This window comes from Neolamprologus brichardi, chromosome 7, assembly GCF_056152115.1.
Source record: "Neolamprologus brichardi isolate AB-2024 chromosome 7, ASM5615211v1, whole genome shotgun sequence".
Classification (NCBI taxonomy): domain Eukaryota; kingdom Metazoa; phylum Chordata; class Actinopteri; order Cichliformes; family Cichlidae; genus Neolamprologus; species Neolamprologus brichardi.
Genome location: NC_142110.1, coordinates 65,217,705 through 65,229,906, shown reverse-complemented (window position 1 = coordinate 65,229,906; position 12,202 = coordinate 65,217,705). Strand labels below are relative to the sequence as shown.

Here is a 12,202-nt window from a genome sequence, read left to right as displayed (position 1 = left end):
TGGGTTTGTTTGCCCAGGTGTCGAGTTTTTTCTGGCATTTTTGAGAACTGCGTGAGAAGTTTCATAAATGAGTTTGTAAACAGAGGTATAAGCAGAGGATATTGCAAAACAAAAAAAAAGATATTGCATAAAAGAAGTGAGGAAGTGGAAAACTCCTGAGTTGACCATAGCTGTTGTGAAATTCTAGAGTTTGGCCTCTTTAGAGTTTCACATCTGTGCAGATGTTTTGAAGGCTCTGAAGTAGTGACGAAAACCAAACTTGGTAGGTGTGTCCATTCAGATCTGGCGTTTTAGCGAAAAGAGAAGCAGAAAGTTGCTGGTATCAGTCCTGGCTTCATTCCTCCAACTGTAAACATGGTGCTGCTGATTCTGCTGCTGTTCACAGTCACAGTGAGTTGTACCTGACATCCTACACTTGAAAACAGAACATAAAGTTGGAACGTGTACTACTTTATGAATATCTATTGTATATTACATCAGTGTTACTGTGTGTGACTGCAGAGTGACGGCCAGGCTCAGCGGGTGCTCGGCCTGAAGAAGAACGACTCGTGTGTGTGTGAGGTAAACTCCACCGTGTGGTCTTTCCCTGTTGTGAAGTATGAGACTGTGTTACAGCAGGTTCATACTTGTGAAGGATCTCTGAACAGCCTGGCGGAACAGGTAGGAATTCGTTTATTTTAGTGTCATCATTACTACTTGCATTTCACATTTTTGTTGTCGGTACATTTCATGAATGTCAGACTGGAAATGTCAATCTATTCCACCCTGACAAACAAAAATATAAATAAAATGACCCCATTCTGTTCAATGTCAAGAGTTTCCATATACGTCAGTGATGCATTCTTTATGATATATATTTTGTCTTTATTCTTTCCTCTATTATTTATTAAAATAATAAAGTGTAATAAAAAATATGACACTGGAAAGCAGGACAGAGGAGGAGGTAAATGCATCAAACTGTGGAAAGAGAGTGTGAAGGAGCAGGGGAGTATTTCTGGATAGCATAGAATGTCTAAGTATGTATATACATGTATGTGTGTGTAGAGGTGTCATTTTGCAGTATCTGTGGTGCATGGAGGATTGATTGACAAGGAATTGCAGGGAGTTAAGGGAATAATGTACATAAAAGTTGGAAGTGAGTAGCGTGATACCTTCCACAGGCTTTGGAAGAAACCTGAGTGTTAGCGTTTTGGCCACAGGTATGTTAACTTTTTGGAACCACAAGTGACTTTGTTTGGATGACAGTTGTGAATATTAATAGCAAAGCTAGTAAGCTGTATTAGCAAGAACATGTATGAGTGTACTGCTGAGACTCATGTACAAAAAAGTACAACCTCTGTCATAATAAAAAAGAAATATATATCTGGTCCTCAACCAATTATTTTAAGACAAAAATCAAAAGAACTGCAACATGTCACATTACATCATTTTATTATTTATTTAACAAAAATAAACTGGGGCATACATTGATCACTGTATGCCCCAGTTTGGGCCAAGCTTTAGCTGCTGGACAAATGTCCTCACATCTGACTCTAGACTACTCTGCTATACAGAGGAATTCATGGTTGACACCGCAATGCTGTGTTTGTTTTTCTCTAACTGTGGTGCTGTGGACTGTGGTCTGTCAAATGGAAAATGTTCCAGAAATCTTGTAGATTATTTGGATTTAACTTTGTAAATCTAAGCCACGCTGCCATGTTATTTTTAGAGAGAAGAGGCTTTCTCCTGGCATCCCTTTCAAACAAGTCGTGCTAGTTCAGTATTTTTCTAATAGTCAGCCTCAAGTGGTCATTAGAGGAACTGCAGTTAGGCACTTAAGCACTGGCCTCAGTTTTAACCCTGAAATTTGCTGCATGAAGTAACTATTACTGTGAAAATGGTTTTATCATTGTTGTGCTTCACAGTTTATTTTCTGTTGTTCCATATGCAATTTTTTTTTACCCTAGCTAATTTAGCTAATTTACGGAGCCCCGCAGGGGACATGGGAGAAAAAAAATTAGACCGGACAAAGGTTTTGCGAGATCTCGCAAAACAAACTCAGGATCTCGCAAAACTTTTGCGAGATCTCGCAAAAGTTGAATTCCAACAATGGCGGCAGCTACTTAGTTGTAATATTACTCTTTCTGGGTCACAAAATACACTTTTAAGATATTTTGAGGCGTGAATGTAGTTGTGTAAATGTCAGATACCTGCTCGGTTTACAAGACATCACATATTTGCAAAAGTGCTCCGATGTTTTCGGAGATCTGACACCCACCATCTCGAAGCTAACGGGAGGTCGAGACCTACTACAGCCGGGAGGAACACCGCTTTCCTGGCACATCGTGCCTCAACCTCCCGGTCGGCTTCGAGCTGGCGGCCTCTGAAGAAAAAACTTTTGCGAGATCCCGAGTTTGTTGAGAAAAATTAAGACGGACTTTTGCGAGATCTTGCAAAAACTTTTGCGAGATCTCGGAAAAGTCCGTCTTAATTTTTTTTTCTCCCATGTCCCCTGAGGGGCTCCGTACTAATTAAATATTATTTATTCAGGAAGATATTTTTCACATGTTCAGAACAGATAAAACACAAACAGCACTTCTTAAACACTTTTCTAGGTACACATCTGTAACCTCAATAAACAAGTGAACCAAAGCTTCCAGGCAGGTTGTGAAAACAAATTGTATTTTTATTTCACTAGTTATAAGATCGCACAAAATTGCTTGAGTTAAGCCTCTCACACGGTTTTTCTGGTCATTCAGTTATCAAGATGTGGCACAGAAGTTTTTTTTATGCTTCTTTGTTCCTTGCAGCTGAAAATATCCAGCCAGCGTCTCCCTCAGATCCAGGCTCAGGTTACCTCCTTGACAGCCAGGCTGGGGCCTTACAAGTACCTGCACAACCAGGGCCTGTACTCTACTCTGTCTCTGCGCCTTCTGGGCCAGCAGCTCAGCCAGCTAGAGACAGATGTTGGTGTTGTCCACAGCCAGCTGAACAATGCACAGACAAAGAAGCTCTCCAAAGAGGTATTGTGAAACTGCAAGTGGCAACACAACGCATTAAAAAAAACAAAAACAAATGTGTAATACAAGAAATATGCTACAGTCAGTCACAAGCTAGAACAAGAAAATATATGAAGAATGAGAAATTTTTTTATTACATTTGATTAGTCATGATAAAATGAAAATAAGTAAGTCTGAAAAGTAAGTCTGTTTAAAAATGAAATGTAATGGGTGTTCCCATGAATTAACCTTCTGACCGTGTGGCAGGTGGTTAAACTGCGGACACATGTGGACAGGTTAGAAACAGCTGACTTAGTTAACATGAAGGCTGTAAAGGAGAAACTGCGCTACCTAAAGAATAATGTGGAGTCCTGCAAATCAATCCCCAAAGACTTCAGAGGTATGTGTGTGCGTACGCCAACTGTAAGCATACTGTGGTTAGCTATCGTCTCTAATAAAGGACAGAAAAAAATCACTTGTGTGAATGTGTGTGGATGGTTGAATGAGGTTTGTAGTAAGAAAGCACTGTGACTGCTCAAATACAGCAGTATATATAAATATCAGAAAAACCTGGATTCTATCTGAAGGCCACCAGATCGTGAGGCTGTGGCTCCAAAAAGTGTTCTACTTTATTTAACTTATTTAACCTCTGTTAACACTTTACTGTTTATGGGCTCAGTCACCAATTTTGAATCCTATTGAATACTAACTTAACTCTGTTTTGTATATTGTGTTTTAAATGTGGACTGAAACCACACACTCATCACCAACTTATCAACCACAGAGTTCCTATGTAGCTACAAGTCTTTTTGCAACCAGGAGACACCCCCTGCTGGTCATTAAAGAGAATGCAGGTTTAAAATTTGCACACTGGATTTACCACTCCGACTCAGAAGCTATGGCCATGTTTTAGATATTTGGCTGTTAGTTTAACTGGTTAGTATTAGCTAGTGTTATCTCAGAAACAGAAAGGAGCAAGAGCAGACAACAAATCAGGCATAAACTGAGGAATAAATCCTCATGTTTTAAACTCTCCACTGCTTTACTCAAAGAGTCTGTTTTACTGTAATCTCTCAGTGTGTGTGGCACTGAAACTGCTGCAGCCTAGAAAACTTAAAAACCCTTAGTGTTATTAGACTTTAATTCAATCAGTTAAGAAAAAATAATTCTTCGTGTGTGTGTTTGACATGATATTAAAAATATGTTTTTCAGTCTGACAGTTTTTCCAGTGTTTTTACTGCAAATATATTGCAATGCTTGTGTAGAGGGAGAAGAAAAAAGTTTCCAAAGCATGCACCCAGCCTTTTGATAACAATCTGACACTGTGTGGAAATAAAAAATCCTAATAGAGTGATTCACCTCTTTGTCTGTTTTACACATACTAAAATTGTATTGACATCCAGTAAATAATTCAGTCTATATAGAGGATGTTTCTTTTTTTAAAATTTCTGATGTCATCACTTGGCATTCCTTCTGATTTCTCTGTTTCCAGGCCAGGACAGATACTGCCTTAAGGGCCTGATCACCAACATCAGTGACCCTGTAACAACCAAGCTCAGTCCTTATGGTAAGAGCTACATCTCTGGTTCATGGGGCAAACAAGCCCAGATGGAGAACGAGGACCAGAAATACAGCTACTGGGTTCAGCCTCTGGCAAATAGCCACATCTGGGGCAACACTCTACGTGTTTACCAAAATTATGAAGATTTCATGGCGTCAACAAACCACAAAGACTTTACATTCGCTCCATCGTACAGCCATCCCAACGCCATTGAGGGTCCCAGTGCTGTGCTGTATGGCGAGGCTCTGTATTATAACTGCTACCGCTCTGCAGACGTGTGCCGGTACGACCTGGAGACCAACGAGGTCAAACGGGTGACTCTTCCAGGCACCGGTGTGGGTTTCAACAACAAGTTCCCCTATTGTTACTACGATTGCCGGCTCAATAGTGATGTTGATGTAGAGGCAGATGAAACAGGACTGTGGGCTCTCTATGCCACTCTAGGTAACCATGGAAACCTTGTGATCAGCCGGTTAGCTTGGGATGGTGAGACCAAGACTCTCAACGTGACACAGACGTGGGAAACGAGGTTGTTCAAGAAGGCAGTAAGTAACGCCTTCATGGTGTGCGGTGTGATGTACGCGACTCGTTACGTTAATGAGTTCCGGGAGGAGGTGTTCTACGCCTTCGACACAGCCACAGGCAAAGAAGACAACTCACTAGCAATACCACTGGAGAAGGTAGCTAAAGCAGTGGCTAGTCTGAGCTACAATCCCACCAACAAGCAGATCTACATGTACAACGATGGATACTTGCTGGCCTACCAGGCTCACTTCTGATCTTCTGATCAAAAAGTTAATGAAATATGATACAGCAACAAAAAAGCAATGATTTATGATGCAAATGCTAAAGTTATATCATATAGACTATTAAGATTGTTCTTCTAACATAATGTACTTTAGTAACACTGAATGGAAACATCAGCTGAGATCATAATAAAGTCTTTGGTAACAATAAACTTAGATTGATCTTTTGCTGGCCTTATTTCACACAAGAAAATGTTTTTGTTGTTATTTGTGACACACAATCACATATATATTGATTTTACTTGACAGCTTGCATCGTTTGCATAGTGAGTTTTGCTTTCTTCCTTGATCATTAACAACAAACTTCAAAAAAAGCTTGGTTCCAACAACAACTTATAGGGTGATAAACAGATCAAAGTCTTGTTCGTCTGCATAATGCTTTGTTCATTCTCTGTTATTATTCTCTGTGTCTGTGTTTCTCAAGCTTTGGTCCTCGAACAGATTCCTGGGATTTTGAGGTTTCTGCACATTATCTTAGTTGTTCCTAGGTGTAGTAGCGGCACTCCGTCTCTATTTCACTCTTCTGTACCACCTTTAGGAGTCAGTCCGGCAACATGCATTTGAAACGCGAGCAAGTCCAGGTACTTTTCTTGCAAAAAGGATGTTTATTGAAACTTTTCATTTACATGGCAAGACTCGGTCAAAAAACTGTGTTGCTTCCAGCTTATCCGACTCCCCAACTACGGAATTACAGTGTGCCGGAAGCCCAAAATACTAAAAAGCGCATTAGAATGTTGCACTTCTATATTCTATACCTTTAACAAAACAACACTTTGAAACCAACTAGAAATCACACTCCCAACATCAAACATGCATATCTCTCCTCCAATCATTTTACAAGTACCAATAAAATTAACCTTTAATTGGCTCTTACACTAGGACTGCTCTTCAAAACCTTAAGTTGTGTAGACAGTCAGTAGTAAATTGGCATAAATGATCTGAATCAAGGTGCAGTATAAAAAAAAACAAAAAAACCCCCAACCTTATTTAGACCTGAGACTCATGAAAAGGTAGACTTGTAGATTGATAATGATAATTTGGAGCTTTGGATAAAGATGATAGGGCTCCTTCATTTATAAGATCATAATATTTGAATAAGAAATTTGGTCATTCCTCTGAAATAAGCACAATTTTTAGAACATTTAGAACAGGCTGACATCCTCTGGTAGGCCCTGTGATTACTGCCCTGCACCATGGTCCACCATAGGGACCCTGCACGTTCACCCTGAGCACATATAACAAATGTGAAAAGTTCTTGAGAAGCTGCCTGTAACATTGTTCAGCATGACCGAATTTGGTGGTGGGTCAACTATGGTCCAGTAGGCATATTTATAGAGTGTTTTCAAGACCACAATAGGCTAGGCACCATTTTCATGCCATACCATTAGGACCCACTCTCAGACCCTTCGCTGGTGCACTGGTGCTGTTTTCCTTTCCCCTTATAGCGTCTTCCTTTCATTTTTAAGCAATGCACATAAGGCCTCTGTGCTCTTACTGCTATACTATTTCTGCTGTGGAAACACGATTGTCAGGTGACATTTGCAGAAGTGTCTTTCTAAGAAGCCACCTGTAGATGGTGACATTATGCTGGGATTCCATGAACACACTCACATAACAAACTCACACCCTCCCATGTGACTCCTTGACCACTTCGTCATCCCAGTTTTATAATACTTAATCGTTTTTTTGTTTTGTTTTGTGAGAGTGGGTGAGTGCTAGTGTCACTAGTGATGACACAGACCTTAGAGGATAAGAAAATGTACTTACCGAAAAAATTTCATGTGTCCATTTCATAAGTTCAAGCCACACTTCAACAGAACATTCATATAGTAGTCATCTAGTATTCACAGGTCATAGTTGCTACTTTTGTGCCTCACTTATTGTTTTTCCTTTTTATATTAGACATAGGAAAGGGCTATGGTGCTGCAGCAACTCCGAATGTAGTCATGGGAAAGAGAGAGTAAATTGTAACGGTCTTTTGCATATGATGTTTTGTTGAGCTTTATGTCCAGATTTTGCTCTTTTGTGCCATCTGGTGGTGAACTATGGAGGGTATAGTTCTTTGCAGTTTGGGTCTCCACCCAGTGACCTTTTTGCTAGCGCACATAGTAGCTGTGTCCCAAAACGTCGGCTGCATCCTTTGGAGGCCGCATTTGAAGGCCGATTACGTCACAGCCAGGCGTCGAAGGCTGTCCCAATTCGTCGACTTCTTCAAATGCAGCCGACAAATGCGTCCTTCATTTCCCCAAATTTGAAGGATGGGTCGGGTGTGTCCTTCGTGGCCCACCATATCCCAGAATTCATAGCGCGGCCCAGCCAAATTTCTGCTGCCAACAATGGCGGCCGCTACTGAGTTTTAAAAGTAGTCTTATTAATCTTTCTGGGTCAAAAAAAAAACTTTTAACATATGTTCAGGCGAGAAAGTAGCTGTGTGAATTACAAATATCTGCTTGGTTTATCAAGACATCGCATATTTGCAAAAGTGTGCCGATGTTTTCGGAGACGTCTGTTACCCACCCGCTCTATAACAAGCCGGGGGGTTCAATGGTCACTCCAGCCGGCGAGAGCAGCGGACTCCCAGCTTCATCATTTTCAGACCCCTGCTCTTTTGTTACTCAGGTTAAACATAATGTTTAAGTCACTCGGATAACTTAAAAATGTAATTTTTTACCCTTTTTTGGTGTTTTATTTGTTCCGGAGTAAATCGGTTTGGCTGAGATCAAAGTTATTAGATTAAATAAAACGTTATTAGTCCATCGGGTGGGTTCCTCCGGGATTTTCACACAGCTGAATAAACGTCAAACAGAAAACTGATTAAACAGAAGTGTGAGACGGTCGAGAATTTACGCCAGTGTCCTGTTATATTTTAGATAGCAAGGAGCAGATGGCTGAGTTTATTAAACTCCACCGACACAGCGGTGACGCAAATCTGAATGCTAGACCATCTCATTTCACAGCCTCGCACTCCCGGCCTTCTTGGTTTTTGAAGGACCAAGTAGACCAAGAAGGCCGGGTCCTCCGAAGGATGCGGCCTATGATTTGGGACACAACTTAAGAGACAAATCATCTGCATTTTACGCTTTCAGCCACCCAACCCGTCTGTATGTTATGTGTTTGGAAGCATGAGAACAGTTTGGAATAAATCTAGACATTTACACTTATTATACTTTCTCATCAATCATCTATTATCATCTATCTAATACGATTAAGGTTGTGGTTAAGTCTAGGGATAAGGTTATGGTTAGGATTAAGTTTATGGTTAGGGCTGGAATACATGGCTAAATAAAAAATCCAAAGGAAATTAAATTTTAAAACAAATGTTGTGTTAAAGAGAAAGCTGAGAGAAAAATGTTTTTTCCCCTCTGTCGTACTTTTAAAACATTCCAAATAAAACATGTTCTTAAAACTTGTTCAAGAAACATAACAAATGTTTTGGTTTTTGTTACAAGCAAAAACAAAAAAAAAAAAGGTAGCAATGACAATGGCATCTTGTCATGGACACTTATTTTTATTTTATTGCTTACATACACAAATACCATAACTGTATGTGTTGAATCACTGCTGCCTCATAGCAATTACTTTCTAGACTTGAAGGTGCTGCTGAGCTTGGCCATAGGTGTATGTGAGCAACTGATATTTGAATTATGTTGATAAATTCACATCTTAAATGTTTGTCTATGAATTCAGCTTTGTCTACAAGTAGCAGTCTATATATGATGGAATAACATGCTATGGTAGACTGCTGGCCATGATTCAATGCACTACCTGGATAACGCAATAGAAACGCACACTGTTCCAAAAAATAGTAATGTCAAAGTATCTTACTGTATATTTTCTAGAATAAAAATATTATAATTAACTCAATAAAAATTTACATAAGTAGACTGTGATTTTACATGTCAAAGGTAAAATAACATAACATCACTGTAAATATAGTAAAACACAATTTACTTGTTTTTTAAATTTTTTTTTTGTACATGTGCATATTTAGATTGTAAAAATGCATTCAGAAATGTATCGTAATTTCACAAATATTTGTCTGTTATGTGAGAGAGTGATCTGCTGAATTCAAATGTAATACTATGGAAAAATATATAAAATGATTGAAAATTAATGAGAATAATCAATAATTAAAGGAGTATTTGAATTAGAATTTTGCTGAAAATTTCATGTCATCTAGGTCTGATTCAATAATTCAGAGGTAAAAAGTGAAAATATAATTAATAGGAATAAAAACTAAAAAAAACATATACGACATTGCATGGCCACGCTGTGCTAATTATATATTTTAAAAAATAAATGTAGAGGTAGGAATTGCAATTAATATAAATCTCAAAGTATTCACAACATTCCTGAACAGAAATAGGCCTCTGCACCTGGGGTGAGGGTGTGGCCATGAAAACAATGTGACATGCCATTGGATGTTGGGACACATAATAACATGACGCTAAGCATCGGCCAATGAATGTGAACTAGCAACCACAAGGTCGCGGGTATGGCTGTACTGTATGAAAATCTTAATATAAAAGTATTTTACTGCATTTTACAGTTTTGTTCTGTTCTTCTAGAATATCATTAAAGTTACATAAATAGACTGATTTCACATTTCAAATGTAAATTAACGTTAAATCACTGTAATGTAATAAAACATGATTTTCATGATTATTAAATGTATCTGTCTGTACATATGCATATTTAGATTGTTAAAATACATTCACAAATGTATCATGATTTCACAAATATCTGTCCGTTATTTGAAAGATTGAACTGTTGAATTCAAATGTAATGCTATGGAAAAGTATATAACATGATTCCTATAAGCTTGTGTTACATCACATAAGTATTATTATTATTTTCTGTTATTTTACGGTAGTATTTTGGCGCACCAGCTGCCGGAATATTGCTGTTTTTTTAGGATTTGGGTTTTCTTTCTATTTATAGATTATTTCATTGTTTAATCACATTAACATGTTCCTAATTTAATGTTTAAGATCACTTGAAAAGGCAAGATCCCATGTAAAATTAGCGCAACAAACTGTATTGTTATTACTGGAAATAACTGTATTTTTATGAGGAAGTTATTTTCTGTTATTTTACGGTAGTATTTTGGCGCCCCAGCTGCCGGAATATTACCGATTTTTTAAGATGTTCTTTTTTAACAGTGCACATAAAGGCAGACAGTGACTAATACGTGCATCTATTTTGAAGATTTAGAGAGACATACAGTGGGGCAAAAAAGTATTTAGTCAGCCACCGATTGTGCAAGTTCCCCCACTTAAAATGATGACAGAGGTCAGTAATTTGCACCAGAGGTACACTTCAACTGTGAGAGACAGAATGTGAAAAAAAAATCCATGAATTCACATGGTAGGATTTGTAAAGAATTTATTCGTAAATCAGGGTGGAAAATAAGTATTTGGTCACCTCAAACAAGGAAAATCCCTGGCTCTCACAGACCTGTAACGTCTTCTGTAAGAAGCTTTTCTGTCCCCCACTCGTTACCTGTATGAATGGCACCTGTTTGACCTCATCATCTGTATAAAAGACACCTGTCCACAGCCTCAACCAGTCAGACTCCAAACTCCGCCATGGCCAAGACCAAAGAGCTTTCGAAGGACACCAGGAAAAGAATTGTAGACCTGCACCAGACTGGGAAGAGTGAATCTACAATAGGCAAGCAGCTTGGTGTGAAAAAATCAACTGTGGGAGCAATCATCAGAAAATGGAAGACATACAAGACCACTGATAATCTCCCTCGATCTGGGGCTCCACGCAAGATCTCATCCCGTGGGGTCAAAATGATCATGAGAACGGTGAGCAAAGATCCCAGAACCACACGGGGGGACCTGGTGAATGACCTGCAGAGAGCTGGGACCAAAGTAACAAAGGTCACCATCAGTAACACACTACAACGGCAGGGAATCAAATCCCGCAGTGCCAGACGTGTTCCGCTGCTGAAGCCAGTGCATGTCCAGGCCCGTCTGAAGTTTGCCAGAGAGCACATGGATGATACAGCAGAGGATTGGGAGAATGTCATGTGGTCAGATGAAACCAAAGTAGAACTTTTTGGTATAAACTCAACTCGTCGTGTTTGGAGGAAGAAGAATACTGAGTTGCATCCCAAGAACACCATACCTACTGTGAAGCATGGGAGTGGAAACATCATGCTATGGGGCTGTTTTTCTGCCAAGGGGACAGGACGACTGATCCGTGTTAAGGACAGAATGAATGGGGCCAAGTATCGTGAGATTTTGAGCCAAAACCTCCTTCCATCAGTGAGAACTTTGAAGATGAAACGAGGCTGGGTCTTCCAACATGACAATGATCCAAAACACACCGCCCGGGCAACAAAGGAGTGGCTCCGTAAGAAGCATTTGAAAGTCCTGGAGTGGCCTAGCCAGTCTCCAGACCTCAACCCCATAGAAAATCTGTGGCCGGAGTTGAAAGTCCGTGTTGCTCGGCGACAGCCCCAAAACATCACTGCTCTTGAGAAGATCTGCATGGAGGAATGGGCCAAAATACCAGCTACTGTGTGTGCAAACCTGGTAAAGACCTATAGTAAACGTTTGACCTCTGTTATTGCCAACAAAGGTTATGTTACAAAGTATTGAGTTGTATTTTTGTTATTGACCAAATACTTATTTTCCACCCTGATTTACGAATAAATTCTTTACAAATCCTACCATGTGAATTCATGGATTTTTTTTTCACATTCTGTCTCTCACAGTTGAAGTGTACCTCTGGTGCAAATTACTGACCTCTGTCATCATTTTAAGTGGGGGGACTTGCACAATCGGTGGCTGACTAAATACTTTTTTGCCCCACTGTACATGCTGAATCTTAGTTGTAGATCCTGT

General features: G+C 39.4%; 1 protein-coding gene across 1 annotated transcript; it reads left to right on the top strand.

Annotated features, from left to right (window-relative positions):
* Positions 1-302: 302 nt before the first annotated feature.
* On the top strand, positions 303-5,501 carry LOC102790114 (olfactomedin-like). The gene is made up of 5 exons (XM_087844144.1): positions 303-390; positions 502-660; positions 2,790-3,002; positions 3,246-3,378; positions 4,471-5,501. Exons 1-5 carry the CDS (start codon positions 355-357, stop codon positions 5,316-5,318), a joined length of 1,389 nt encoding a protein of 462 aa, XP_087700270.1. The 5' UTR covers positions 303-354; the 3' UTR covers positions 5,319-5,501.
* The last annotated feature ends 6,701 nt before the right edge of the window (positions 5,502-12,202 follow it).

What these genes read in the sequence shown, in the direction of transcription:
- LOC102790114 (XM_087844144.1), top strand. Translation starts at nt 355, where the DNA reads ATGGTGCTGCTGATTCTGCTGCTGTTCACAGTCACA. An exon ending in CAAAGAAGCTCTCCAAAGAG is followed by an intron (nt 3,003 to 3,245) that starts GTATTGTGAAAC and finishes ACCGTGTGGCAG; the next exon opens with GTGGTTAAACTGCGGACACA. An exon ending in AATCCCCAAAGACTTCAGAG is followed by an intron (nt 3,379 to 4,470) that starts GTATGTGTGTGC and finishes CTCTGTTTCCAG; the next exon opens with GCCAGGACAGATACTGCCTT.